We start from the raw sequence: 27,511 nt of genomic DNA on the forward strand, positions 1-27,511 counted from the left end.
AGTCGACAGATACATGAGCAAACCTGCCTTTGTATATGTACAGGCCTGCTTGTACTCGGAAGGATGTAATCTTTGAAATATACAGATACAGTAAAATACACTTTGAGACATTCAAGCCAATAATCAGGAGCATGCGTTTGAACAGAAAGAAGAACGTGAATGTCGTGAAGTAGATGAAGAAAAGTCTAAGCCGTTGCATAAGTAAGCACTGTCGTTAAGCAAACTGTTTGTCAAAGACAACAGGTGGTGCAGAGAAAGATATGATACATTAAAATTGACCAAGTTTCCCTCCGAACTCGGGTTTGAAAAAGGCATAAGGTACTTACATAGAGATGATACTTCCCGCTTTGTCGACAGCACCCAAGGTCACGAGAAAGTTGACTCGCTCCATGGCCCCCTCGAGGTATCGCACTTCACCTCCGCGACGTATAGTCGGAGCCATTGGATCATCTCCTTACTGATCTGGTGACAATGAGTGAGGTCGATGCTCTTCAGGCGCTGAGGCCACGTGAGAGGAACCGATGTCTTCGGTGGTGCTGAGTGCGAGCGGCCGAGAGTGGAAGGTTGTGATTGCGATTGCGGTGGATTTGGATGGCGGCCGGATGTAACGGCGACAGAGGTGGAGTATGTTCTCGGCGCAGGGAGGTAGAGTGCGGAGCTCGCATTTAGCCGTGGGTACGCGCGAGAATGTGGTGGTAGTCGCGATTCTACAAATGCGCGTAAGGCATCCCAGTCCAATGAGGTACAGCCTTCAAGACTCAGGCTTTCTAGCTTTGGACAAACCCATGTCTGCACCACGGATGGTACTGAGAGGCCCTGCACGCCACAGGAGGGTCAGCAAAAAGGTCACATAGATCATCGGAGCTTACGCACCTTCAGAAGACTAGATGAGGCGTCCTCGACATCGATAAGCTCCAAGGTAAGAAGAGAAGACACGCGCCCAAGAAGCTTCGCCAGCTCGAGCTCGCTGAACACGGATGTCTCGATTCGGAGGCGCCGTAACGGCAACGACGTCAGAGACTGCCGTTTCAAATGACTCAACAGCGATGTGACGTCGTCCATGTAGCACAATTCCACCTTCTCTAAGGTGGGGAAGGACAACTGGCTAAGGACAGCCCGCGTGCGGTTGATGCCGGCATAGTAGAATGAGATCTTCGTAAGGCGCTGAAGAAGGATGGTGCGAGACGAGTATCGTTTATCTGAGGTGGGTTCATGGTCGTATGCCTGGCACGTCTCTGCATCAACATCCGACATATTCCGCAGAACGAGGTCCTCCAAATCTGGGCAAGCGCGCAAGATGTCGAGAATGACGGCGACCGAAGGTGATAAGTCATTCCAGTATCCCCCTAGTTCTAGAGAACGGAGCCCACTGACTACAGAAACGTCCCAACCGAAATTAAATGAAGCCAACGAGCAAGTGCTCAGGCTGGGCAGGTGGCCTCCAAAGAGGGGCAGTGGGGGAAGCAAGTAGTGATCTTCCTGCATAGAGTGGAAAATCTTGACCTGCAGAAGCTCGAGCTTGAGGGCGGGATCTTGACAACGAGCAAGTGCCGCATGAGCTTGGGCTCGATTGGGTACAACCAGACGAAATGTCTTCCATCGCCATATAGACGGCTGTAGGAGATCCATGGCGTGAACAACTGTCTCCATCGTTCTGTCGCCACACTCCATCTGCGGGCTGAAGCTGATACAGATATCAAGAGGAACTGACTTCGACCGTGCCAACTTCCGCCGAGCCTTGTCCAAGGAATCGTGGTTGCTCACCAAGATGCGCGACCACAGCACCGGGGTATTGACAGCCACGTCCAGCCAGTAGTGACAGACGAGCATGAGATTCGCCAGTATCAGCGGATCCTCCTCCTCCATCTCTAACGCCCCGATTGCGAAGATTGATGCGAGTAGCTCGCTTGGAAGGCGCTGGATGGGAGATCGCAAACGTACAGCTCGCTCAAGGCGGGACTCTAGCCTCTCGCGCTCCGTCATGAGCGATGCCATCTTGGACTCCAGACTAGAAATCGCCTCTCGTAGGTGGGGGATCGACTGCTCCGCCATTCCGCCTGCATTTCGAGCAAGTTGCATGCTATGCGAATATGCGCCGCGTGTCGCCAATGTCCCAGTCGCTTTGCCCAGCGAGACGCTCGAAAAAGTGTTTGACTTGGGGGATGCATCTATAGGTGGCCGACGACGTGTCGTATGGTGAGAGTGTGGCGGGATAGAGTGATCATGGGGTGAAGAGGTCGCGAGCTGTATCTGCTTTGACCTCATGCCATCTGCACGATTGGAGGAGGGAAATGCGATAGGATCAGGCTTCAAACTCAGCTCAGCGCATATAACGGGAGATCGGGGTTGGCGGGGCATGATGAGGGGACGTCTTGAAAGTGTAGAGGAGTCGGACAAGGGCAATTGTCCTTATAGCCTTTTCGAAGAGATTGATCTCGGCGTAGGCACTGCGACCCGCTGGCGCCTGCTGGTCCTCGCGGGCTCGATCTATGAACAATGAGCAAGCACTGACGCTTGAATCTTGTTCAGCCTGAAACGAGGCATCGTTACTCCGAATTCCCGACAGTGTTGCCACAACATACCTTGAGCCTCGAGCATGATTGACGAGCTCGGAGGGATACCAGGGATGGGGTGGAAGACGTGATGGAGAAGGGTTGTTTTATGGTGTCCGACGAATCTCACGATGATAAAGAGCATTTTGGCTCCCGTGTTTATGGCATGCACGAGGCGGAAGGCGTGTCGACCTTCGAGCGGGGCGAGCCATCGAGAAGCGCCTGTGGGTGACTGCAACGTGGGTCGTCGCAACGGGACGGACTGAACACGAGGAGGGGAACGAGGCAGATGGATGCAGACCCACCCATCCTTTCGCGCGCAAACCCGACCACACCAGTCCGCCTCCCTGGCTCGTCCGTGCCTATCCGCCTCCGGTCCCTTATCTGCTTGCCCTCCCTGCCATTCATTTCATATACAGCTACTCTACGTCTCTTTTATTCTACCCTGGCGTGCTACTGCTCTTTCTGTACGCATGCTCCCCCATCCGATAGTATACAAACTGACATAGCACCTGCACACGCGGGTACCCCAGTCAGCTCGTTCGCATCCGCTGCAGCACGCTCACTCACAAATATGTCCAAGAACACGGTCAGGAGACTTCCTGCGCGCGCCACGTCAGTCCTGTCAGTGCCGAACAGACATCTGTAGGACTATGACAACTGACCAGCCAGCCAGCTTGCATTGGCAATGAGGTGGTCTATTTTTGTGGAGGACACACAGATAGACAGCCCGTAGGTCAAATTCCCCAGGATCGCAAACAAAAACAGTCCCGGAGACAGTCCCTCGCATCGAGTCTTCAAGTTTTTCACTACAGATCCAGTCAGCTTGGAGACTTCGAGAGAACAGGGGCGACTCGCGTATCTGTGGTACTCGGGCCCCCACTGTAGGTCTCGGCATGAGGAAGAGATTCACGATGAATGTCAAAGTCTACTCACAATACAGGACGGCGCTGATCCATCCCAATACTTGGCTCCTCCATTCAAGAATCTCCTCCGGCCGTGATGGGTCTTCTTTGCCTTGATGAAGCTTCTCGCTTATAGCCCAGGCGGCGATGCCGGTGGCAAAAACAAAGATAACTGCACCGAGGTATTTCAGAAGCTGGAGCCTCGGAGGGTAGACTCCCTCGACCGTGGGCAATTCGCCATCGGCTTGGGAAAGCAGATGTGTGGTTTCTGAGGCATCGTTCACGGTGATGTCTGATGAACGAGCATGGGCGACTGATTTCCTCCTCCGGTAATAGTAGATCTGGAACAGAAGAATGATGTCGCAGAGAGAATACTGTAAAGCCCGGCCGCGAATTCAATATACAGTGCACGATGCGAGTGGAAGGAAGAAAAAAGCTTACATAGATGGCTAATAGAATGACAGTTGGGAGTAGGCCCGCCATACTGGCACCGACAAGATTGCACAAATCACCTAACAGCCATACTGCTACGAACAGCACACTGAGGGCTTCCCCGGACTTGAGCTGATAATTCTCAAATATTTGAGGGGAGTAGACAACTATCCTGTTGATATCATATCAGTCGTAAAGGTCCGTACACAGTATCGCAGAACCGTACCAGCACGCGATAGAAATCCAGCCCAGCTGAAAAGGCTGGGATCGGTATGATGATACTTGGAAAATGCTGGAGACAACATACAGCGTTGCTCAAACTGTCGCTCGATAGCATATCTAGGGTGTGTCAACACAGATTAAGTCCTACTTGTGTGTCCCGTTGATTTGAAGCAGGTGCATCCAAGTCTACTCACTGCTACTGTAGTCAGAAAGAGAAAGTCATTGAACATATATAAGCCGTTGAAATATTATCCTTCGGCAAGCTCCGAGCTCGGCAGAATACAGCTGGCTGACGTTGAACACCTCCACAGCGGCATCGACTGCACCAACCATCTTCATGAGCAACCAGGAAGCATTTCGAAGGTTTGCGCAGCAACTGCAGAAGGCAGGAAGCGGTGGCAGCTTTCCTGGAGGGAACCCGAAGGGCTTATTCGCAGGAGGTGGTCTCGTCCTTGCTCTCATTGCTGGAGGCATCACACTGAATGCCAGTTTGTTTAATGGTGTGTTCCATCTATCTTTGTAAGGTTGAAATCGTTCGACGTTTCTTAACGTTTCTTCAGTGGATGGTGGACATCGCGCTATCAAGTACACAAGGTGCGTATCCTCACAATGTTTCACGGCATTTCAGGGCCGAAGTTGGAGGTCTCGAATTCAGGTTGCACGGTGTGACCGAGGACGTATACAGCGAAGGGACTCACCTGATGGTGTGTGTTCACATATCGTCTCCGTGCTCGTGTCTCATTGAAATTTGTAGATTCCTTGGTTTGAAACCCCAATTCTCTTCGACATCCGAGCCAAACCTCGGAGCATTGCCAGTTTGACTGGCACAAAAGGTCCGTCTTACGATTCAAATTCCTATGTCTACTCAATTTTCAGTTAGACTTGCAAATGGTCAATATCACCTGCCGTGTTCTGTCAAAACCTTCTCCACAGGCTCTGCCAACTATCTACCGGGAGCTAGGCCAAGATTTCGACGAACGCGTACTCCCGTCGATCGTGAATGAAGTGCTCAAGAGTGTCGTGGCTCAATTCAACGCGAGTCAACTGATCACGCAACGTGAAATGGTATCCTACTCTTTTGGAGCGTAGTCTCTGTCCTGGATCCCGTGCTGATGGACCTCTAGGTCTCTCGTTTGGTCAGGGAGAACCTGACGCGCCGTGCACTGCGTTTCAACCTTGTGTTGGATGATGTCTCTATCACCCACGTCGCGTTCTCTCCCGAGTTCACTCACGCAGTGGAGGCGAAGCAGGTCGGTGTCTTCGGCCACTTCTTTCCCCGAAGCCACAGCATTGCTCATGTCGAGCTAACCGTATAGGTCGCACAACAAACAGCGTTCCGTGCTGCGTTCCTTGTGGATCAAGCAATCCAAGAGAAACAGGTAAGTTTGAATGATATCGTAATCCGACGCGGGTTCTAATTGTAAACATTTCAGTCTATCATTGTCCGAGCGCAGGGTGAGGCCAAGAGTGCCGAGTTGATCGGGGAGGCTATACGCACGAACAAGGGTTTCCTGTCCTTGCGAAGACTGGAGGCAGCTCGCGATATCGCGTCTCTGTTGGCTGCTTCAGGGAACAGAGTTATGCTGGACTCGGACTCTCTTCTTCTCAACGGTAGGAGGCTGCGATTTCTTTTCGGAGATCAGGTTGACTGATATATCGACGCTCAGTGACTAAGGACGATATGAAGGATCTTTTGAAGACGAAAAAGTGAACTGGTTCCCCTGCGATTGGGTTGTCGGACATCTGTTTTCGATCGCTTTGTATGTTCGCATGTCTTGCTCCACTCAATGACAAATTGTTCCGCATTTCGAATAGCGCAAGTGAAAGTTATCGCCCCATATCAGAGTTTCGAGGGCATGTCGTTGTGCCGTGCTCCTGGCGCGGTCCTTGCAGAATTGGCTTATCGAGGAAGGAGGACTCTATCCTGTTTGCGGCTTCAGATTGCAGTTTCGGACACATTGGGCACGTGGGTCGACTTCGCGACGTCATCATCCGAGTAAGGACTGTTCTTTGGACCTACAGGTGTACCCCTCCTTAGCCATCAACCTATCTCCGTAGCATCCACCCCCTTCATTTACCTCTCCCATGGGTGGACATCCTCGGGCCTCGCCGGCATCACATAGTACAACGTCAACGCGTCTGAAGCGCCAGCGGATAGACGACTCCTTCACCGACACAGAGGATCAACAATCCCCCATTGGAGATGGAAAATACAAGAAGAAGGTGAGGTGGGATGGTGCATCGCGAGACACAGAGGAGGGCGAAGGGGCGGCTAGTTCAGAAGAAACCGATCGAGAGGGAAAAGTAAGCGCTCTGGATGCGTTTACACCAAATCTGACACGGCTACTTCCGAATCAAGATATGCTTGACCGCCTCATGCTTCAGGTGAGTGTGGGTATACGCGCTCATGATAGCTGACAGCTCATCCGTGTACTCAGCGGGAAGATCGGCTGCGCTTACTACGATCCTGTGAAATGTATCATCCATGCATTAGAGGATACACAAGAAAACCATCATTTCGACTTGACAAAAATGCGTTGAGTATCACGTCGCGTTACAATGTCAGATTTCTCTGACTCTTTGGAACGCAGTGCTAAATCAGATCTCCCCCGACTTTATACTCACAAGTTCCAAGGCCGACGACGATTTCATGAACGTCTGTCGTGATTACAGTATGTTTGACGACATACTCTCAGTATATACGCGCATATATTGACCATGTTATTCAGTGGATGAGGCAGGCGGTATGTTCCAGATCAGGCCTCATAAGGATTTCTTACCGGGAAAGGGGCGCAATCGCCTTCTCTCGCTGAAGCTGTTTTCCGACCTTTCTACGTATGACATAGAAGAAAGCCGCTCTGACATAGATTCTTCCTCGGAGCCGCGCAACGCTTACGACTTCATGAAGAACAGAAGGGATATGGACGGAGATCCTACCATGCGACGGTGGAACGCGACTATAAGAATGTCTAACTTTGCATCTGTGGATGCTGCCCCTCTGTGTGTGAGCGCCTGTTGCAACTGATTGGACGAAGTTCAAGATGAAATTGTGTTTCTGTGACAGGTCGGATCGATGGGCGCGTTGCTCGATCATCTTGCTCGGGAATGCGTTGCAGGGGACTTGGAAAATGAAGGTGTAGGGGGATTGAACATCCTTGACATCGAGGTGCTTTCGCTGTATGTCTTCTGGTTGTTCTTTTTACGTGCGAAGGTATATAATGGAGGCCCAGCGACACGGTGATGCAGATAAATGCAGACGCCCTATAGTGAGTAATACCTTATATGCTTCTAGACGTGTCTTGTTGATTGCTCGATCAGCGCCTTGCAGATTTTTGAGAATGAAAGCCACGCGTCCATACACTCAGATAAGACGAAGGAAGGCTTGTCTCTCTTCGGTATGTCTCCCCGGAGGTATGGGTTCGAACCCTGGCTGATTTTAGAACAGGCATTCTCAACAACACGATGACCACCTTAGGACGCCGTCTGATGCAGTCGTGGCTGTTACGGCCGTCTTTGTCTATCGATATTATCAAGGCGCGCCACGACGCAGTCGCATGTTTTACTCGATCTGAAAACCTCGTCGTTACAAATGTGATGCACAACCACCTCAAGGGGATGAGGAACGTTCCTCGGATACTGTCCATGATGAGGACGGGCAAAGCCGGAATTGCAGATTGGCAGGGACTCATCAAGGTGAACTTTTACTCACTCAAGTGACTGGTCACAGATAGTGATCGGTCAGAAATACAGTTCACCTTCCATTCTGCATTGCTTCGAGACACATTGAAGGACCTGAGCGCAAGTAACGACGTGGAAGTCATTCAAAAGGTATGATCGATCGCTACATTCATGAGTCTCAAGGCGAAAACACCTCTTACTTCTCTTCAGCTGGTCATAGCTCTGGATATTTCTAATTTCAAGGAAATCGGTAGTGCAATAAACGAAACGGTATGTATCCACCTGGATTCGTCATTGGTTGCTCGGTTCCAACGTCACTTTCCCAGATCGATTGGGAAGAGTCTACATTATCTTCAAGGATCTGCATTCGTCCCCATATAGACGAGGAGCTCGACAATCGAAAGCATGTCTACAATGGCATAGACGCCGTTCTGGTGCGCCCAGAGCTTATGGAGGGGCTCTAAATTGATTTTTAATATTTCCATGAAGTCGAAAGTGGCCCGGGACATAAGCGAAACAATTCCGACCAACTATGTGACATCCCTCAACGTTGTCTATTTCCCCCAGCTAGGTGAGATCGTCATCAAGCTAACAAGCTTGCTTACTGAGATCTATTCAGGATTTCTCATTTGTGTCCCGATGCTGGACGAATGGAGGACGGACGAAGGAGTACATGCTTTGGATGACTGGACCTTTCAGGCACAATCTTTCAATTTGTGATCTAACAGCATCGTTCTGACTATTCGTTTAGTTCTCTTCAGAGTATGTTCGTTTGTTGACAGTGTTTTCATTCTGCTCATTTGATTGACATATTCTAGGTCACATGTCTATTTTAAGAGCGACAAGATGCATGGTGAGTTTCTGGGATCTCAAGCAACCTACCTGGTGCACATCTCACCGGTTGAAAGACTTGGACACCCATATAGGCGATTTATACTCTTCAATCGTCGGTATGCGTTCGTTGCTTTCTTCCTGACCCCAAGCTCACGCCGTCTGAAAGACCGGGAAATCGAGATCATTCACGCTCTAAAGGAGAGAATACTCGTCTATGATCAAGCCATCACCAAGGCCTGTGATACTTGTGCCGAATTGGATTGCTTACTTTGTTTTGCGAGTGCTTCCACCTCCTTCAATTATTGCAGACCCCGCATGACCGAGGAGAACGTACTCCTCATCAAGCGAGGACGGTATGCACGCTATCATTGTCGCCATCCATGTCGCTAATATTGCCACAGCCACCCACTCCAAGAACAGATCGTTGACGCTTTCGTACCAAATGATATATTTCTTGTGGGAGGCGCTGGAATAGACAGCTATCCTATAGTACATGCCTCGTCAGACGATAATGATGATATGGGGGGAGGTTTGTTAGGAAACGGTGTTCTGATTTGCACAGGAGCAAACGCATGCGGCAAAGTTGTCCGATATTGATTTCCTCTATCCCTCACTGACCACACCTTCTGTAGAGTGTGTTTCTCAAACAGGTAGGAGTAAATCATTCGGCACAATATTATACTCTCATCTTTGAAATATACCCCAGACGGCGTTGATACAATTCATGGCGCAGGTGTGTAGATTCTATGCAATCCCTCAGACATGTCACGAACTGACGATGATAGATTGGATGGTCAGTCTTTTTATGAGACGAACCTGTTTCAACTCATTTTGTCGCAGTTTTGTACCCGCAGAATCCGCAACCTTAGGCATCGTGGACAAAAGTAACATTCAGACTTTGCTTTCTGAGTCCTATGGCTGACAAACCCTCACGACAGTCTTTACTAGGGTATCTAGTCGGGAATCAGTGTCTAAAGTGATTCTCTATAGTCCTTCATACATATTCTCAGCGGACCCTTGATGGACCCTCCTCATGCTGATACATCAGGTGCAATCATCTTTGATGATCGACCTAAATCAAGTCTCTCTGGCTTTGCGGAACTCGACAGCTAGATCTCTGATCCTCTTGGACGAATTTGGGAAGGGGACACTCTCTGCAGGCTCGTGCAATTTTCTGTTCGACATTTATCTATTGATCTCGTCACTTGCTATTCTTGAGATCGCGGCGCTGACCACCCTTGCTCTTCGCTTGTCATTTTCTTCTGATGTATCTAGATGGTGCAGGCCTCTTCTGTGGTGTATTGAAGCACCTCATCTCGCGTGGACCTGACTGCCCAAAGGTAGTAGCTGCAACGCACTTTTACGAACTGTTTCAAGAAGAAGGAATATTCAATCCACGAATTCTTCCTGTGTCATTCGTTCATATGGAAGTCATATTTACGACGAGTGACGGAGACATTATAACAGCTAGCAAGCCACCTGAACATGATGGCGACGCGGAAAGCACAAACAGGATCAATCCCGGAGAAAAAATAACGTATTTGTACAGGTGAGATCCATGTTCTGATAAGAATAAAGTAGGGTAGACAGATGCGATTGGTGAAACAGAGTGGCGTCAGGCCTCTCCTTGCATTCTCATGCTGCAAAATGCGCAGAAATATTCGGGATCCCACATCTTATCGTCCAGAGGGCTCAATATGTTAGGTAAGTGGGCACCTCATGCATCAGACTTAGGGAGCTTATCAGCTCATTCGCACCAGCCAGTTGCTAGAGACACACAATATAACACAGCTCCTGGATGAGGAGATGACAGTGGATGAACGGCAGGATTTGGAAGATGCGGAGGAGATTTGTCGGCGGTTCCTGGCTTGGGATATCAGCAGTCAACTACAGGAGGATCCCGATGGCTTGAAGACGCGGCTGAATGAAGTTCTGGGAAGAGCAACTGCATGATGACCCGAGAATTCATTTCGGATGTACCTCGTACGGAAGTGGATAGTGACTGCTGCTGGTTTGTCAACGTCAAGTTCGGAGACCGACTCAGTCGTCTCAGACATCACGTCGTGGTCGCACCTGATATATGAGACGCACGACGACAAACATAACAGTATTCCTCAAGCCTATGGGTTCTTCCGAGTGAATTTCAGCCCTTCGGGATGCGCAAGAGACTACGATCATGGAGACAGCTTCCTTTGGAACACGGTCGAGCATTATCTGGTGTTATGGAAGAGCATATAGCAATTACAACGATTACAATAAGTAACAGCTGGGATATTCATGTACAAGTCAGGAAGGCCGACATAATCAACGAGAGGACAAGAGCGGGACGGGACCTATCGAAATTACTCACCAACAAAGCGATGTTCAGGCACCTATTCACCTTCATAAACGAAACCCAGCGGTTCAAGGCCACCTTTGGAGATGTCAATGTACCAAAGACGAGCGGAACGGAGCTGGATGACCCGGGGAATATGAGGAGAGGGGAAAGACGGACGAGAGGTACCAGAGCGCCGAACCGCGCAACTCAGTCAAGGAATGCAGAGAGGGTATACGCACACACCGACACACCAATGATGCAGAGAGGAGAATGGCAGAAACGATGCGCACATGGCTACAGTCGGCACACCGGACGTAGCGCAAACTCAGACACCAGTACGTTACTTACTATACTTCCATATAATTCTCGCAACCGCGACCCATCTTCTATGAGGTCCACACGTGCCCCTCATTGCAGCGCACAGCATGGTCAGATGGACACTATTACGATACGCACGCAGATACATACGGTACACGTCTAGACATATGGTACTCCGTAATTAGACAATAATACCGAAAAAAAAATCAACGAGAGTATCCACTCAACTAGTCTAACGCTTCCAGCTAGCCGCTTTTTTCTTCATATATCTGCAACTAAATCGAGGTACATTACCACGCAACCAAGGTAGGACGTCTGCCTCAACGCGGGGACATTCGTTCACAATAAGCGTCTGAATTCGTGAAACCGACAGAGCCTCAGGAGTCAAGCCGGCTTCTGTGCTGAGTCCTACATCCTCTGACAGCCCTTCATCCACCGACCCATCCTTAGGACCAGTGGCCGATAAGGCCAATCTTGCGGAGACCATTCTGACAAGAGGTCCAGAACTCAAACCGTGACAACCTGAGAGGTCCACATTCCTCAGCGCAGAACAAACCAAAGGGAGAGAAGCGACAGAAGAGCGTGTAGGGTCCGTCGAATGCTCATTGTGAGATGTCGCAGGGGTGGTCAGTACCTCCACCACTTCGTTGACAGCGATTGCCGTTTGAGTAAGCTGCAATGTTTCCAGTTGTGGTGCTTGAAGAAGAGCGCGGATGATAAGCTGCGGTTCGAGTGAGAAGCGGCCGATGGTAAGTTCAGTCAGCGCAGCGAGGCTGGATTGCGGATTCTCCACGATTGATTGTAGGACGTGCGATGCATCGGATACACCAGTCAATCGTAGAATACGAAGAGAAGGTAAGCTGAGACCTTCTACCATGATGCGTGCTGGCATTGTATAGGCGAGCTCTAAATGCTGAAGGCGATTGAGCGTAAGTGGAGGGATAGCGGTTGTCGGTCGATCTCTTGTCGGTATCAAGATTGGTCTGCAGTAGCAAATAAGCTCCTCGAGGTTAGGATTGGCCTGCATTACTTGTCGTAGAGGGCGGCAGTCATGCTCCCGAAAATGGTCATAGATCCTTATTGAGACCAGGCTGTGGATGGTACTGGTCATGTGCTTCCAGAGGCAGCGGACATTTCGAAGGGTGAGCGAACGAAGCTTGGATTGAGCCTGCAAAGTTGAATGCTCTGTGAAGCTGTGATCATCAGAGCCAGTGACTAAGGATGACCATGGCCACTCATCCGCGTCGCATCCGGTCAATTCTAGTTCTTCCACATGCCGCCATATGTCCGCCTGGCCTATCTCTCTCCAAAACCCTTCCATAGGAATTGAAACGAACCCTAGCCTGAGAATCTTCAACCGCTCCCATTGAAGACCCCTTAGTGCGCGGAGAATTCCACGCCGAGGGTCCTCTCCCTCGTGAAGGTTTTTATTGTCATATTCGTTTAGATCTTTGGAGAAGCTCAGTTCAGACAACCGGTTGGCAGATCTGATGGCCCACAACCGAGCCTTTTTCACGGGTCGTACGGTGGAAAGGACTAGGACGTGCCAGAGAGAAGGGAGGGAAAGCACCAGAGAGCGCCAAGGCTGAGAGACATGCGACAGAATGATTGGGGTAACGGGGGAATCAGAGACAGCACACACGAATATGTGGCTTATGAGCTCGATGGGGAGTTTCTCTAGATAGTTGACCTTTTCCTGGGCTAGACCAGGAGATCGCTCCATTGTCGACACTATGGTTAATTGACTCCTGTCCTGAGCTTGACGAATAGAATCTCGCAGCTCTTTCAATGCGGCACGGCGAGCCGCGTGTTTCAAGGGATTGTCCTTCGTGCGTTCCAAAGCCAGTTCAACCATTGTCAGCGCCGACGTATATTTCTTCAGCTCGAAAAATAGCCTCGCAGAACGCGCATAGCCCTGCCAATGATCTGGAGCACAGTCTATGACTTTCCTTGAGTCCCGAAGCGCATATTTTGTCTGACCAAGTCGCTCGTAGACAGCAGCTCTGGAATCGTACAACCGCAACGAATGTCGAACAGGAGGATGTTCGGCTTCCTCAATTGCCTGAGATACGGTTGGCATCAATGGGAAGGCAGGAGACCATAAACTCCCACCTTTGAAAGGTGTTCGATGGCAAGGTCCAGCTTGTTCTCATGAAAGCTCGATACCCCGAGGGCGAGGTGCTCCCTCCAACTCATCTTGGATGGGACTTGAGCTGAAGCGTTGATGATTTGCCCACTAAATAGCGCGACTTCACTTTATGACTTGGGTGTAGAACGTCAGAGCCGGAGTGCTGACTTCGACAAGACAGTTGAACGCGTTGAAAGAGGTTGAAAGCCGAAGACTGCGACTCGTGCGGAGATCCAAATATATCCTTTTACACTCGTCCATGAGCGTCATCACTTATTGTTGGACCAACCACTGCGAATACAAAACAATATAGAGACACAAGTTACATCGATTCGTGTCCAGGACAATTCACAGCGAAACATCCTACAGCCATGTTATACAAGTAAAATAAGTCCAAAGTATACGGAATCAAGTCCTTGTAGACTACACAATCCCAAATACAATCGCCACGAGCATGAAGAATCCCCACCGTCCAATTTTATCGTATCATTGTCGTTCAGATTAAGTCCATTAGCCCTGAGGTAGTCCGACGAGTAAAGAACCACTGTCTATCTAGTAACGAGCTAAGCCGCGGTGGCATTATACACGATATTGTTCATGGATAAGCTGATCTTGGTCCCAAGAGCACCCTGTGAACAAAGGTGCAAGAGTTTCAATCATCATGACAATGGCGAGCTGATCAATTCGGACGCACATCGCAGGAATCCCATTCTTCCCAAACCATGAGATAGAACGTAGCGTTAGCAGCTGACTGGCCTGAACCAAAGCCACCCTGGGGTTGTGATAGCACTGGCATGACCAGCTGGGACGGAGGCGGATTCGAAGGGTATGGTACAGCTACGTAGCGAACAAGAGTTATTTCCAGGTAACATTACGGGGTGAAGAAGCACGCGTACCAGGATAATTAGCTTCTTGGAAGGTTCCGAAAAGGTGTCCGGTCATAAACGTTTCCGACGGCATGAACATCGTGGGCTTGTCTGTCACGAGCCAAACGGAGTAGTTGTAACTCGACATGCAGTAGTCTGCGTGCGCATTGTACTTGAAGTCGAATACCTCGCCGGGCATGATGGACGTCCCATTGATGGGAGCAACTATCACGCCGGTTGGGTATGCAAGAGGAGCAGCGGTCGTGAGGAAGGGGATAGACAGCATGAAGAGCATTGAAATTTTCATGACCAACGTAGAGGAGAGCATCGTGAGCGGGTTTTGATATGGGTGCAAGGGCAGATGGCCGGAACTGGGATGGCTGGAACTAACTTCAACGGTTCTTATACTCGATCCGCGAGGCATGCTTCGTGACTCTGCGGTCCGAGTTTGTCCATTTAGAACATACCAGTGCTTTCAGCACATGGCCACGGACGACTTCGATGCGGAGAGTTCCGATTAGAATGCGATCCTCAAGCTTCTTGAACAGACCACGCCGCTCTGGGTCGTCCGCGAGGTGGCAGGACTCGGACTCCGGGCAGAAGGTCAAGCCAGGCCCAAGTTTCCGACACCGCATTATAACAGTGCTCTGAAGCGTGCACACTACACAGCACTGACTCCTGAGCACTGATTCAAGATGTTTCGACACCAATAGGCCTTCCCGTCTCGAGTCAAATTTTGTAGCAGTGAATATACAATCAGAACTCACTCTATGGACGGGATGTCTCGCGTGTCTTGCCGTCGATGACATCACCTGTTTGGACATCGATATAGGAAGAGCTGCAAAACAGGTGTGGCCATGCATCAAGAAGCTCGGTGAACACTTAATTATGGCATATGTTATCCATCGTGCGAACATAGCCTTGGGCAAAGCAAGACATGTACATGTGAGAGAGGGCTGTGAATCGCAGCTCGAAGCGTGGAAACGATGAATTCCTGGTACCGTATGGTCCCAGGTTTGTCGACGATGATTTTTGATTAGAAGGACGTGCATCGATTCTCAAAATCTCACCATAGTATGCGAACTTCGGGTGCATCATGTGCCCCAAACGATACCATCTGCCATCTGAGCGAAGGAAGTAAAATGATAGAACTGATGCGTTACAAGGGGATAGACGACTAGACTACGCGAAGTATATCAAAGCGTTCTTCTTCTTGCTTTGAACTGTGGAACAATCATGTGTTAGCCAAAACTCGACCCAACCAAACTCGACACAAACCTTCTGCGATACCACTCAGGAAATGTTCATGGCCAAGTTTCCTCGCACCCTCTCGGAGAGCAATCATACCAGCTTCTACACAGACTGCCTTCAACTGGGCACCGTTGAACTCGTCCGTACTCCGTGCGATCTCTTCGTAATTAACGTCAGGTCCAACAGTCATCTTGCGTGAATGGATTTCGAGGATGCGCGCGCGCGCGGTCTCATTCGGTAATGGGAATTCGATCTTGCGGTCAAGTCGTCCTGAACGAAGCAAAGCAGGGTCAAGGATGTCGATCCTATTCGTTGCAGCGATAACCTGTGTTTTGTATTAGTGATAGCATGTGGAATATACGAGATATCGAAAAGGCGGACTTTGATTCGTTCATCACTGCTGAAGCCGTCAAGCTGGTTCAAAAGTTCTAGCATCGTTCTCTGGACTTCACGGTCACCGCTCTTCTCTGAGTCGAATCTCTTGGTGCCAATGGCGTCCAATTCGTCGATGAAGATGATGGCAGGGGCCTTCTCCTTCGCAAGTTCGAACGCATCCCGAACGAGCTTGGCACCATCACCGATGAACATTTGCACCAGTGATGGGCCAGCAAGTTTGAGATAACACGCATTTGTCTGCGCGGCGCAGGCACGGGCCAACAAAGTCTTTCCAGTCCCTGTGGGCAATGATATAATTAAATCGGGCTAAACACGCTAGATGTAGGTGTTTACCTGGTGGTCCGTACATGAGGCAGCCCTTGGGTGGCTTAATTCCCAGAGTCACGAACTTCTCCGCTTGTTCCATAGGTAGCACAATTGCTTCAACAAGCTCCTCAATCTGCTTCTCCAGCCCACCGATGTCCGTATACGTCTCTGTCGGTTTCTCATCTACTTCCATAGCTTTCACTCGAGAGTCGTATTCCGTGGGCAAGGTGTCGAGAATAAGATACGAGTCTTTGTTGACACCAATGAGATCGTCCGGTCGCAGCTTCTCCGGAGGGACGAGACCAATGAGGGGAAGAAATACGGTTTGTCGCGTCGAAGTCTTGATCACAGCAGTTTTGCCCTTACGCATAGAGTCTAGATCTTGATTTGCACCGTCTTCCTCTCCTTCGGGATCGATATCTAAGATCTTAGGCCTGGGTTCGGGACGGGATGCACATCCTTGAACAGTGTGGGCTCACCTCGACAACATTGGCAACAAGGTACGGCAGAACCTTATTCTGCTTGATCTTCTCTCCGTTATCTCGAATCTTCTCTTTCATGACATTCTGCTCATGTTGTAACCGCAGCGTTTCTGATTTCATGACCTATCGCAACTGTCTGAGTAATTATTCCACGTCGCCCAACACATGGATTCTTACCTTGATATCATTGTCAATCAACCGCACTCTCGTCATGATTTCGTTTGTGTCTAGCTCCATCACTTCCTGAGGAATATCTGCCCATGTCTCCTCCGCAGGTGGATCAGGTGTTATGTCCATCACGACATCGGGTTGAGTTGGGTCGGCGGGAGCTGACGAGTCCTGACCACCTAGTTTTTCGTTGTTGTTGGGTGGTTGGCCTGGGGGTAATGATGACGACATTGTGGGAGAAAGGGAGGAGAGAGGATACAATGGGTGAAAGCAAAGTGCAACAACTCCGGTGCGGACGCGCGTCCTCATGATGACATAATATCGACTTCACGTGCTCCCTGCGTTTCCCCGCATGATAGCTTACTTGCAGCAGAGGTCAACAGGCTCTGAACCTGCTAGCGTGGCGGTATGCCGAACGATGGCCCGGGACCCTCACCAGAAGATAAGGCGCGATACGATGGGGCAAGGAAAGAGCTTATACAGGCACTCTCAAAGAAACGAGCCGTAGACAAACAATTGGTTGAGTACCATTTTTCTGAGTTGAATGCTATGTTAATAAGATAATTGCGATTCAGGCACAACTAGAGATTCAAATATACAATCTTGAGAGCTCTTACCTCTTGGAAACTTCTGCTCATAGCGGAGGTAATATTATTCATGGATTTGACGGTTACTTGAAGAACCAGATGACGAAGAAGAAGTATGAGCTGAATGATGGGGATCGAATATTCTCCACCAGCAGCTTGACTTTCCAAAAGGTAGGGTAACCTCACCATATTTTCTGTGCTTGAATTGATGTTTGTACTTTGATCAGTCCATTGAACTATCCGGTGAAGGAGAGGAGTCCTCAGCTACAGTGGATGATTATAAGCAGCCAACTCCAGGGCTGACAACCGTTGTTCTCCCCCCTGCTTCCCGAGCACAAGAGCTTACAGCAGCGCAGCTGAAAAAGAATAGAGATAGGGAGTATCAGCGGAAGAAACGCGCAGCCGCGGGTCGTATCAGTATGGGGACTGTCAGTGACGAAGAATCTGCTCCATCTACCGGGAGGCGACCGACGAAAAGGTCGAGGATGATGGACGAAGATTGATTTTTGCATGATATATACCGGTAAATTTTTGTGAACTTCATGATTGCTGTTGTCCGTTGATTCAAGTTGTTTTATCTACAGTATCGCAAGTGTCCTTCTGCATTGTGTGTAGCGCTCTTCATAAGTCCAGGCAACTACTGCATTTCCGTCTGATTTAATAATTCAAAGGTCCATTGTTTTGAGAAACTGCTTCAAAGCAGCCTCATCAAGACCACCTTCGTCAGGATCGGCGGCCTCTATACATCGTGTCACAGCAATTGTGTCTCTAACTTCATTGGCTTTAATCCACACTCTGCCGTTCACCCCAACAGCCACATCCAGAGGAAAGTGCGATCCAAGCAATGAGAGCAGGAAATAGGAGGGGTCTAGAAGGCTATCAAGATTTTCCTTAATATTGCCAAGCAAAGAACTATATTTTTACACTTACTTTCGCGCCATTTTTAAGCTGCAGCGTACCAGTAGTCCCCCTTTCAGCTCGCCAAATCCTTCAGCTTTCCGGGTTTGAGCATCGAAACATTCGAGCTCAGGCTCCATATCCTTATGCGCAAGAGATACGCGCGCATAGATCAATGACCCGACCTATAAAAAAAGGGTGGAATTAACTGCAGCGCGAAAGGGATGGGTGTCTCACTTTCAGGTTTGGCCTGTTTCGTCTGCTAGCACCCTCGAAGGCGAGACCGTCGAGAGAGGCATTGTGAGCTGAACCGATATCAACCCTCCACCCTTCGCCTTGTTTCCCTGCTACGATGCCTACTACTGATTCTTGGAGGGCTGGCGTGTACTACTCTCGGTAGCACAGGTGATGAAGAAGCACATTTTCAAAGGCAATAAGTCGAAATAAAGGCTCACACGTCGAGCGTTGCTCTCCACCCACCACCTAGCGCCATTTTTAGAATGCTCTAGACGTCCTGCGCGAGTAGATACAACAACATTTGAACCCTCGGGCGTTATAGTTTGTTGGAGACCAGGGCCAAGTTTGAGATTGACATGCTGAACAGGAACGCTCTCTCCTGGCAGGACGAGAGCCATGGTTGCGGTCTCGAAACACCGCGGTGGCTTGGAGACTTGACTGCTGACGCCAGTAGTTGACATTACTCCTCTCACCATAACTTAGAACAATCGACTTCCCACTACTTGCTGTGATGTCTAACACGACACAATTATTGACCGAGTTCCCAGAGCTATCTCATCTCTCGTGAGGCGCCAACTGATGCTACACCAGGGGTGGCATATGGATATATTAATGGCGTCATATCGCAGGCGCGAGGATTTGGAAGATATGCTAGTCGATCCAGCGTATTTCCAAGCTGTTTTCCACACTTTAACCACGGTGAAGGAGCTCTACCGAGCCCAAGCTGAGCTCGGTCTTGCAAACGAGTCTATAGCTAGTGAGTGGGCCATCTCCTTCACGAATGCAGCTATTCACGAATCCACAGAACAGAACCTGTCCGTCCAGGATGAGGTGTACAGGATGAGGTCTGAAACCAAAGATGCCTTCGATGAAGCTAAGGCATTGGAAGCGAGATGGGCCGAATTGGAACGAGAGCAGAAGGAGGTTTTTCAGGTTTGTTCCCATCTGCACGTCTAATGGAGTTCATCCGATAACGTTATTTTACCGAACCAAGCGTTTTAATCCGCAATTTTTGCTCATGCGATTGAGGCACGCGACAACTGCACAGGATGATCTCTCCGAGGCTCTTGCGTCTACATTTGTCAGATCATCAGCATCCGAGGTCCCCTCGCCATCTACGAACGGCAAGGATGTGGATGACTTCGTGAAAGAGTTTCGAGAATTGAGAAAGACATATCATAAAAGAGTCATGTGGGGCGATCGTTGGGCTGCAGGACAAGTTGCATGGAGAGATGACTAGGGAGGTTTGCAGTTATATCCATTTCTGAAAGGAACATTTTTCATCGCCTTTTGTATGTCGCTAATAATATTCATCTCATGTATACCAGGTTTCGCATCCCATTGTTTACTATAACCCAGAGACGTCGATTTTGATCGTCATTATTCTCTCGCATTACACCACCCTCTGATCACTTTGCCGGGTCCTCAAATGACAGTCGTGTCACTTGGCAGTAACAGTCAATTGGAGCAATTGCAGTGGATTATCCGAACTTCCCATCGGGTCTTTGCACACCATTTCGGATACGGCTCCTGCTCTCGCGATGCTACCATATTCGATGGGAGTGGGTAGTTGTCGGATCCGAAGTTATCGTAGACATGCTCATGATCATGCTTCGGAAAAGTCTTGCTAAAACTTCGCCCCCAGATATGTCTCGTACGTCCTTGCGACCGCCAACTTCCTCGGATCCCGAGCTTATCCGCATCATATGACATGGAATTGACTGCGCCCTGTCGTGATCGTGCGCTTGCTCTTGTATTCAGAAGGCTCTAAAGTGGGCGTGGCCCACTGGCCTTCTCGCAGGCTAATTTATTAAGCTGTTGCTTCGTGTATCCCCTCAGAATATCCATTCATGGGGGTATATAACCTGGCGAGGAATGGATGGTCCTAATATCCAGGATCTAGCAACTGCTCTAAGTTTTGTTGATCACCATGTTGTTCAAGTCTTCTCTCGTGGCAGCCGTGACTTTCGCGGTGTCTGTATCTGCTCACACCATCTTCCAGGTTTGCTGGCAACGCGATTCTTCCTTTTTCTCAGCTTAACTATAGTGTTCGTAGGAAATGTACGTGAATGGCGTGGATCAGGGTCACATTACCGGAATTCGTGTTCCAGATTATGACGGGGTAGGCTCCTCCCTTCCTTTCTTGCCCTCGTTGTTTATTATACTGATGATTTTCGTTCGTCATAGCCTATCACAGATGTTACATCCAACGATCTTATCTGCAATGGTGGTATAAATCCATACCACCAACCTATGTCAACCGCGATCATCACGGTCCCTGCCGGTGCCCAGGTGACGACTGAATGGCATCACACACTGGCTGGTGCAGACCCATCAGACTCTGCTGATCCTATCGACCCCAGTCATAAAGGTCGGTCTTGAATAATTGACATTTATTTGATCATCTACGATTGAATTTCTCCATCGTATCAGGCCCTATCATCGCTTACCTGTAAGTACCCCTTGCTCTGATCCCGACATACTCGAGCTTCGATGTCCGTAGTGCCAAAGTACCAAGCGCCACTCAGAGTACGGTGACAGGACTCCAATGGTTCAAAATCTATGAGGATGGCATGGAAAGTGACCAATCTTGGGGCGTCGACCGTCTAATCGCTAACAAGGGTAAAGTGTCTTTCACAATCCCGAGCTGCATTGAGGCCGGCCAGTACCTTCTCCGTGCAGAAATTATTGGTGCGTACAGTCATCGTAAAAAACCTAATCGGTATATCCTTACATTCCTTTCAAGCTTTGCATGGTGCTTCGTCGTATCCAGGTGCCCAGTTCTACGTGAGTCATCAAGCACATCTCACGATCAATGATCTGACGATTGTCCTGCAGATGGAGTGCGCTCAGCTCCAAATCACCGGCGGTGGTAGTACGTCGCCCGCGACCGTCAGCTTCCCAGGCGCATACAGCGGTACGACATGGGTTTTATTGATACGCTGGATGTCGCAAATCTGATGGCGAGACCGTGCTTGAAGGAACCGACCCAGGCATCAAGATCAATATCTACCAGACCCTGCCATCGTACACAGTTCCAGGACCTGCGGTGTTTTCCTGTAATGGCAGCACTGCTCCCGCTCCCAGCAGTTCCTCCGCGGTTGCTCCTACGAGCTCTGCTGCCTCTCCTACGAGCTCAGCCGCTTCTCCTCCTCAAGGCTCTGGCACTCCCGTGACCCACTATGGACAGTGCGGAGGCCTTACGTGAGCGATTCTCTTTCACTGAATTCAGCCTACTGATAGTTCTACGATTAGTTATACAGGGAGTACCGCCTGCGCTTCTCCCTACACCTGTACTTACTCGAGCGACTACGTAAGTTCATTTCAGCCGAGGATTTGACCGAGAAGTTGATGTCATTTCTTCGCAATTCCTAGTATAGCCAGTGCCTATAGATACTTACGAAAGAACATGATTTTGCATCCATCCTCCTACCAGTGGTCATCTGTCTCAATGAATGGAATGGATGTCTTACTTCCATGAAATTTCTGTATTCGTATGGCGTAGCACCTGTGTGCAATGTGCAGTTCGTCAAAGCTCCAAGTCCTAGATCGCAAATACACTGCATTTAAACTCGCTCTTCATAAGGCACGAATGAACTACCTGATCCACTTGGCGCATCCTGCTGAAATGTTGTGTTTTCCCGTAGCATCAAATGCCGTATGAATTGTCTAGCTTATGTGTTGGCCTGGTAGGATGTGCTGGCATAGCGCTTCTGGGTGTTCCATCCCTCTCGTACACAAGACCCCTCGACGTGGTCGACGAATGGTCTGATGACTTTGGCAACTATTTTCGTCTGTTCGGGAAATCTTCACCTGCCTGAAAAGTGACTCGCATTCCCTGACATGCGTTGTCGGTCTCTCAAAGAGCGTCTTCTATTCTCGCGTTCTTCCTCCGGCATGAACCCTTTGAGGCGCATTATACTATGACGGCCCACAACACTCGCCGAAAACCCCAGTGACGTGGACAGATAGAACAGCAGACCTGGGTCTCACTCAACAATCGCGAAACGAATTTTCAAACGTGTTCTGTGACGATGACTCTATAACGTATAAATAAGAGCCTGCTTGGCTGTCAAAAGAGCAAGACGCCAGTGTTCCCCCTTCAAGCTCCAAGATGAAGACCACACTCGCCTCTCTTGCTTCTTTCGTACTCTTGGCGAGCTGCGCCTCTGCTAGAACCGTCTTCTCCGTGAGTATAGCACTTCCGGAACGGAGAAAAGTTCGCATGGAACTTATGAATGGGTTTTCGATAGGCTTTCTCTGTGAATGGAGTTTATGAAGGCCTTGCCGTTGGTGTGCGTGTTCCGGCTGCCAACACTGTGAGCTTATATCGCTACATATGTGTCTTTGTAAACTGAAAGCATCTGAATTTCTCTCAGCCCGTTACAGACATCACTTCGAACGACATCATTTGTAACACCGGCTTTGAACAGCCTGTTTCGGATGCGGTCATCACCGTCCCTGCAGGTGCCACAGTGACCGCCTCATTCCACAAGACCTCTGCTGGGTATCTTGGACCTGATCCTGCGGACCCAATCGACCCTGAAGACAAGGGTAGGCTCCCTTTTGAAACGAATATTGACGTTATACCTGATTCGACAACTCCCAGGCCCTCTGACGGCGTACCTGTAAGTTTTTTCCCTGTTTTTTTTTTCCTGTCCACGTCTGATATACCGACAACGGTATAAAGAGCCGTCGTCCCTGACGCGACTCAGGCAAATGTCACCGGTCTGAAATGGTTCAAGATCTGGGAGGATGGCTTGAGCGGTCAGCGGCAATGGGGTTCCGACCGTCTGTTCATCAACGGCGGAAATGCTACCTTCACAATTCCCTCCTGCATTCAAGACGGGCAATACTTACTACGCGTTGAGGATATCGGTACGCACCCCATCAGATACTGTAGAGATGCTGTTCCTGACAAAAAGACACTAGCTCTTCAATCTGCCACCGCGTACCCAGGCGCCCAATTCTTTGTGCGTAGATCAGCCTTATCAAGGCCTCATGAATTCGGTTAATTGGTTGCTTGTTCATTAGATGAGCTGTGCCCAAATTGAGGTGACGGGCGGAGGCAGCGCTGTTCCTGCTACCGTCAGTTTCCCTGGTGCCTACACCTGTATGTGTCAAACTATCTATATCACTTGACTTATGCCGACCCAGTCTATATAGCCACGGACCCCGGCATCGTCGCGAACATCTACACCCTCCAGAGCTACACGCCCCCTGGTCGGTAGCGCCTCACTAACATTGTCATCATATCTCACTCCCCTTGTCATAGGCCCTGCTGTTTTCACTTGCTGATCATCGGCGCTGCGGTATCAACAGATTGTTCAAGACGGCCGACCACCCGGAACCAAAAGGACCCGGCGCCGCACGACCCCGACCTTTATCTTCAAAAAGTCTGTTGTGAATTTTGTATGCTTCATAAATTACATGGTTCTTCGACAATTTCATTGCGATCACTGAAAATTGCGGGGTCGTTACCGGTCGTCACATATGACGGCCCGTTTGCACAAAAAATCAAATCGCGCAAAACTTGTTGCGAGCGCGCAACTTTGGATTAAAGCGCGCAACTTTGGATTATGCGCGCAACATTGGCTGGGTCAATTACATATTTAGAATTTCGGGCCGGATCGGGCCGAGGCTTTGGTTCAATTAGTTTCCATATCTGGTAAGTTTGTGCTTATAAATATAATAGCCGAAAGAGAGAGTCGTCGCTTGTGAATGAACCCGGGATCGACCGGGAATCAGCTCCTTGGCGGATTCCTGGTCAATCCCGGGTATATTGCCTATATCCCCGGGATATCCCCAGGACACATTCGGGGCAATGTCCGGTGTAGACCTTAACACAGAACGACTGTAATCTTCTGTGTTGGTCGGCCACGGAGACTAGATATCCAGAGACCATATCGGAGGTTGAAGGAGAATCGTCTACGGTCACTGCCTTTGGAGACTAGGCGGGATATTCGGAGACCATGTCGGAGATTGAAGGGGAAACGCCGACTTTGAGCCGCTTCCCCTGACGCGAAGCATCCATTGCTCTGACTGAACTACGCGGCGGACGAAACTTCATCTATGTCGACGTCGATTTCCCACCTCACAGACCCCCTGTTTTTCGTCCTAGCACCTTTAGCTTCTCAATCCGGAAGCGCGAGTGTTGTTGCACACACCTCCAATGTTGAGGTCGAACAGTCTCTTCAATCACTTTTACTCTCTTTGAAGCCACCATTAACTCATGCGCGCATCAACGAAGCTATCCAGGCGCTTCAGGAGTATGAGTCTTTTCGGACAGCGTCAGAAACTGCAGGAATTTCAAGTGCTCCAACTTATGAAGAAGAGAACCTGAAGACTGCGATCGTCCATAGACTCGTGGTCGGGACTTATGCTGTGGTTTTGGACACTTTCTTGAACGAGGCTATCAATGCAGAGACCGAGGCCGAGTGGTGGGCTGACATCGAACGATCTACCTGGGGTGTTTGGGATTATCTTTTGCAGAGTGCGTGGACCTCATCTATTTTCTATGTATGTCCTCTGTCTGTTTCTTCACAATTACACCCCGTTCCACCACTGAAACGGTTGGTGGGACAATGATTCCCCTAAAATCAAAATAGTAGTTGACCCTCCTATTCGATGCATCAATAAAACTGACATTTCATTATCAGCTCTTCCGTCCCGGGTCATCAATCTTCTTCAGAAGGCAATTGTTGTCTTGCATTCCCAGAATCGATCGTTCACTACGTCTCTCCTGAGTATATCCTCTCTACGCAGTCTTCTCTCCGAGAAGGAGCCAGGTCATCCGAACATCTTGGCCGCCTCGCTGTTTCCACACCTACACCTACACTCTCGCATTCTCCCCGTCTTTCTTCCTACCTTGAATGCGTCCAAACTTTTCCTTAGACATCCATCTCGGGCGCCATCTACAAAAGACGTCACATTGGCTTTCCGAACAATCCAGAACACACTTTCCGCATTGATCAACTCAATCTCTGTATTTTTTGCACTCCCATTCGAGCTCACGCGTCAAGAATGCATGTCACGACGAAAAGAGCTGCAAAGAATTCGGGATGAGCGCGCAAAGGTTCTTGGTGACATGACGAACAGACGTAGCCAACTAATCTGTGCTCTAGTCAGCACGTCTGAGCGCGAATCCGAACAAATTGGGTTTCTGGAAGAACTCAGTTCAATAGCCTTTGGCATTCCATATGCCGAAGCCCCTCCATCTGTCTTATATGCGCTTTCAAAAGTATCAACTCGCTCCATCCTCCAGCACACTACTCAACATCGCGAATACCTCACGAGCCAGTTTCTCATGCGGCCATCGAGGTTGACAAGACTTTGGCCAAGGCTCGTGTTCTTGCCTCCGCTCGCCCTTCTTTTGCTCAGGGAGGTGTATGCGTCGAAGGTATCGTTAGCAAGCATGGCTGAAGAAGTCTGGGAGACCATGAAAGGTTTCTGGAGAGGATGGCTTGTCGAACCGTCTAGAGATATATTCAAGACTGTGCGGGCTGGTGGAGAAGAGGGAATGATCGTTCGCAAAGAAAGCGTAGATGCGGATTTGCAGGTAGGCGCCTAGGCACGCCTGTTCTGTCGTCTCTTGTCAATTTGATCGAGACTCTCCCCATACATCTAGTCACTAGAGCGGATGGCGCTGGACCTTGCCAGGGAAAAACTGCGGTACGGACCCGCGCAGCTTGACGAACTATCCGCGAAAATCCGTGTGGGGGATCTGACGCCTATTCTGCAAATCTATGAAGAGGATATCAAGAGTCCCGTGAAGTCCGCAATTAGTGGAACTCTACTCAGGTCTGTCTTCGTGCAAGTTCAAAAGGCCAAGGTGTGTTCATGCTACGTTTCACCTCCGTCGCCGGCTTGTCTGACGCAATGCTTCCAAAGGTCGACATTGACCAAACTCTCGCAGGCATCGACAAGTTGCTGAAGTCGCAGGAGTTGACCTTTGCATTTGTGGGTGTAGCGCCAGCTTTTGCGATCGTTTACATCGCAAGCGGCTATCTGCGCAATCTTTGGTTCGATGGACGCGGGCAAGGGCGGTACGGTGGCAAGAAACAGCGGGCCGCAGCCTGGCTCGCGATGCGGCGCATTGAACGCCTCCTCATCTCACAGCCGCGTACGCCAGGACAGAACTCTCTCACTGACGCTCCACGGTTGTCTGCTTACGCAGATCACACGACTCATATTCCCCCACTTACCTCTGGCCTGATGTTGATCTCGCTGTCGGCTCTGAGAACCTACGCAGAGACGTATCTCCCAATGCGGTCAAGGCTGCGAGAGGGCTTTTTAGAAGATGTCGGGGACCTTGAGGATCCGGTTTTGAATAGGGAGGAAAAGGTTAGGGTTATTCAGAGGATGTGGAGGTCGTGGGGACGCATCCTAGACTGGGACAGAATGGGTGGGAAGAGCGAGAGGTGAGGCCCTTCACATGCGGGGGAGCTTGTAGCGCCAGTCTCAGGACATAATGGTTCATACGAAAATTACCAGCCTTTCCTTCATATGACTCTACTGGTGCTTTCCAAAAGCCTGCAACAATGAATGGATAAACCTATGGGCACGTTCTCAGAATCCGCTCTGGCGTGCTGGACGATAACATTTACTTAGAGCCACAGATTCATACTGTAATGAGAGACCCAACCTTTGACAAAGAGTACCTAGTCCGAGCGGTGCAGAAATCGGGCGGAGAAAGCGTAAAAGATCGGCATTCAGCGGCACACCGCCGGAATATATGAGCGTCGATACATTTATTGGCATGATTTCTTTCGCCGAGGCCCATTGTTCTAGATCTGGCTGTACTGTACAAACCAGTGCTCGGGAAAGAAAAGACTTAAACTGCAGATGAGTGTTAGATGAGTGATCAAGGCAACCCCTCGGTCCGGCGGCAGACCTCGGCAGACCCGGCAATGGACGAAGATTAAATGTCGGGCTG

The 27,511-nt window shown here is 49.7% G+C and overlaps 13 protein-coding genes across 13 annotated transcripts; 7 read left to right on the forward strand and 6 right to left on the reverse strand.

Moving 5' to 3' along the window:
• Positions 1-11: 11 nt before the first annotated feature.
• HETIRDRAFT_64981 (uncharacterized protein) lies at positions 12-2,052 on the reverse strand (the record flags this gene model as incomplete). The annotated part of the gene is made up of 2 exons (XM_009547601.1): positions 12-816; positions 874-2,052. 2 exons carry the CDS (start codon positions 2,050-2,052, stop codon positions 367-369), a joined length of 1,629 nt encoding a protein of 542 aa, XP_009545896.1. The 3' UTR covers positions 12-366.
• A 953-nt stretch (positions 2,053-3,005) lies between these two features.
• On the reverse strand, positions 3,006-4,226 carry HETIRDRAFT_173361 (uncharacterized protein; the record flags this gene model as incomplete). Its single annotated transcript, XM_009548012.1, has 6 exons — positions 3,006-3,103; positions 3,218-3,361; positions 3,489-3,831; positions 3,899-4,061; positions 4,116-4,141; positions 4,197-4,226. 6 exons carry the CDS (start codon positions 4,224-4,226, stop codon positions 3,006-3,008), a joined length of 804 nt encoding a protein of 267 aa, XP_009546307.1.
• A 192-nt stretch (positions 4,227-4,418) lies between these two features.
• HETIRDRAFT_64983 (uncharacterized protein) lies at positions 4,419-5,922 on the forward strand. The gene is made up of 9 exons (XM_009547602.1): positions 4,419-4,611; positions 4,672-4,705; positions 4,767-4,815; positions 4,866-4,944; positions 4,992-5,176; positions 5,236-5,361; positions 5,428-5,490; positions 5,545-5,722; positions 5,779-5,922. The coding sequence occupies exons 1-9, from the start codon at positions 4,449-4,451 to the stop codon at positions 5,820-5,822; spliced, it is 921 nt and encodes a 306-aa protein (XP_009545897.1). The 5' UTR covers positions 4,419-4,448; the 3' UTR covers positions 5,823-5,922.
• A 274-nt stretch (positions 5,923-6,196) lies between these two features.
• On the forward strand, positions 6,197-10,576 carry HETIRDRAFT_125150 (uncharacterized protein; the record flags this gene model as incomplete). Its single annotated transcript, XM_009548013.1, has 23 exons — positions 6,197-6,496; positions 6,533-6,647; positions 6,703-6,783; positions 6,841-7,115; positions 7,176-7,288; positions 7,342-7,377; positions 7,430-7,506; positions 7,557-7,804; positions 7,862-7,939; positions 8,000-8,059; positions 8,116-8,223; positions 8,279-8,360; positions 8,409-8,505; positions 8,608-8,642; positions 8,698-8,739; positions 8,790-8,976; positions 9,025-9,086; positions 9,114-9,205; positions 9,256-9,273; positions 9,672-9,783; positions 9,899-10,172; positions 10,232-10,327; positions 10,384-10,576. 23 exons carry the CDS (start codon positions 6,197-6,199, stop codon positions 10,574-10,576), a joined length of 2,781 nt encoding a protein of 926 aa, XP_009546308.1.
• Positions 10,577-11,365: 789 nt separating this feature from the next.
• On the reverse strand, positions 11,366-13,516 carry HETIRDRAFT_151844 (Hypothetical protein). Its single transcript, XM_009548014.1, has 3 exons — positions 13,371-13,516; positions 11,487-13,320; positions 11,366-11,417 (listed from the first exon to the last, which is right to left on the reverse strand). The coding sequence occupies exons 1-2, from the start codon at positions 13,452-13,454 to the stop codon at positions 11,491-11,493; spliced, it is 1,914 nt and encodes a 637-aa protein (XP_009546309.1). The 5' UTR covers positions 13,455-13,516; the 3' UTR covers positions 11,366-11,417; positions 11,487-11,490.
• Positions 13,517-13,949: 433 nt separating this feature from the next.
• HETIRDRAFT_317551 (uncharacterized protein) lies at positions 13,950-14,538 on the reverse strand (the record flags this gene model as incomplete). The annotated part of the gene is made up of 3 exons (XM_009548015.1): positions 13,950-14,015; positions 14,081-14,223; positions 14,277-14,538. The coding sequence occupies 3 exons, from the start codon at positions 14,536-14,538 to the stop codon at positions 13,950-13,952; spliced, it is 471 nt and encodes a 156-aa protein (XP_009546310.1).
• Positions 14,539-15,376: 838 nt separating this feature from the next.
• On the reverse strand, positions 15,377-17,117 carry HETIRDRAFT_147673 (26S proteasome regulatory complex, ATPase RPT5). Its single transcript, XM_009548016.1, has 6 exons — positions 16,865-17,117; positions 16,685-16,810; positions 16,233-16,632; positions 15,885-16,177; positions 15,531-15,828; positions 15,377-15,475 (listed from the first exon to the last, which is right to left on the reverse strand). The coding sequence occupies exons 1-6, from the start codon at positions 17,084-17,086 to the stop codon at positions 15,435-15,437; spliced, it is 1,380 nt and encodes a 459-aa protein (XP_009546311.1). The 5' UTR covers positions 17,087-17,117; the 3' UTR covers positions 15,377-15,434.
• Positions 17,118-17,243: 126 nt separating this feature from the next.
• HETIRDRAFT_384074 (uncharacterized protein) lies at positions 17,244-18,370 on the forward strand. Its single transcript, XM_009548017.1, has 5 exons — positions 17,244-17,374; positions 17,431-17,613; positions 17,670-17,965; positions 18,027-18,049; positions 18,114-18,370. Exons 1-3 carry the CDS (start codon positions 17,264-17,266, stop codon positions 17,943-17,945), a joined length of 570 nt encoding a protein of 189 aa, XP_009546312.1. The 5' UTR covers positions 17,244-17,263; the 3' UTR covers positions 17,946-17,965; positions 18,027-18,049; positions 18,114-18,370.
• Positions 18,108-18,974, reverse strand: HETIRDRAFT_51402 (uncharacterized protein; the record flags this gene model as incomplete). Its single annotated transcript, XM_009547547.1, has 4 exons — positions 18,108-18,318; positions 18,373-18,524; positions 18,577-18,726; positions 18,795-18,974. 4 exons carry the CDS (start codon positions 18,972-18,974, stop codon positions 18,108-18,110), a joined length of 693 nt encoding a protein of 230 aa, XP_009545842.1.
• Positions 18,975-19,087: 113 nt separating this feature from the next.
• Positions 19,088-19,816, forward strand: HETIRDRAFT_318186 (uncharacterized protein; the record flags this gene model as incomplete). Its single annotated transcript, XM_009548018.1, has 4 exons — positions 19,088-19,140; positions 19,206-19,333; positions 19,382-19,509; positions 19,571-19,816. 4 exons carry the CDS (start codon positions 19,088-19,090, stop codon positions 19,814-19,816), a joined length of 555 nt encoding a protein of 184 aa, XP_009546313.1.
• A 683-nt stretch (positions 19,817-20,499) lies between these two features.
• On the forward strand, positions 20,500-22,061 carry GH61I (glycosyl hydrolase, family 61, 9). Its single transcript, XM_009547603.1, has 10 exons — positions 20,500-20,578; positions 20,633-20,698; positions 20,764-20,947; positions 21,010-21,028; positions 21,080-21,267; positions 21,323-21,363; positions 21,415-21,493; positions 21,558-21,780; positions 21,832-21,889; positions 21,952-22,061. The coding sequence occupies exons 1-10, from the start codon at positions 20,507-20,509 to the stop codon at positions 21,967-21,969; spliced, it is 948 nt and encodes a 315-aa protein (XP_009545898.1). The 5' UTR covers positions 20,500-20,506; the 3' UTR covers positions 21,970-22,061.
• A 629-nt stretch (positions 22,062-22,690) lies between these two features.
• On the forward strand, positions 22,691-23,874 carry gh61.7 (glycoside hydrolase family 61 protein; the record flags this gene model as incomplete). Its single annotated transcript, XM_009548019.1, has 9 exons — positions 22,691-22,765; positions 22,830-22,895; positions 22,956-23,130; positions 23,186-23,204; positions 23,267-23,454; positions 23,509-23,549; positions 23,611-23,689; positions 23,743-23,799; positions 23,852-23,874. The coding sequence occupies 9 exons, from the start codon at positions 22,691-22,693 to the stop codon at positions 23,872-23,874; spliced, it is 723 nt and encodes a 240-aa protein (XP_009546314.1).
• Positions 23,875-24,616: 742 nt separating this feature from the next.
• HETIRDRAFT_65000 (uncharacterized protein) lies at positions 24,617-27,150 on the forward strand. The gene is made up of 4 exons (XM_009547604.1): positions 24,617-25,069; positions 25,236-26,134; positions 26,204-26,407; positions 26,467-27,150. Exons 1-4 carry the CDS (start codon positions 24,649-24,651, stop codon positions 26,998-27,000), a joined length of 2,058 nt encoding a protein of 685 aa, XP_009545899.1. The 5' UTR covers positions 24,617-24,648; the 3' UTR covers positions 27,001-27,150.
• The last annotated feature ends 361 nt before the right edge of the window (positions 27,151-27,511 follow it).

This window comes from Heterobasidion irregulare, assembly GCF_000320585.1.
Source record: "Heterobasidion irregulare TC 32-1 unplaced genomic scaffold scaffold_05, whole genome shotgun sequence".
NCBI lineage: Eukaryota > Fungi > Basidiomycota > Agaricomycetes > Russulales > Bondarzewiaceae > Heterobasidion > Heterobasidion irregulare.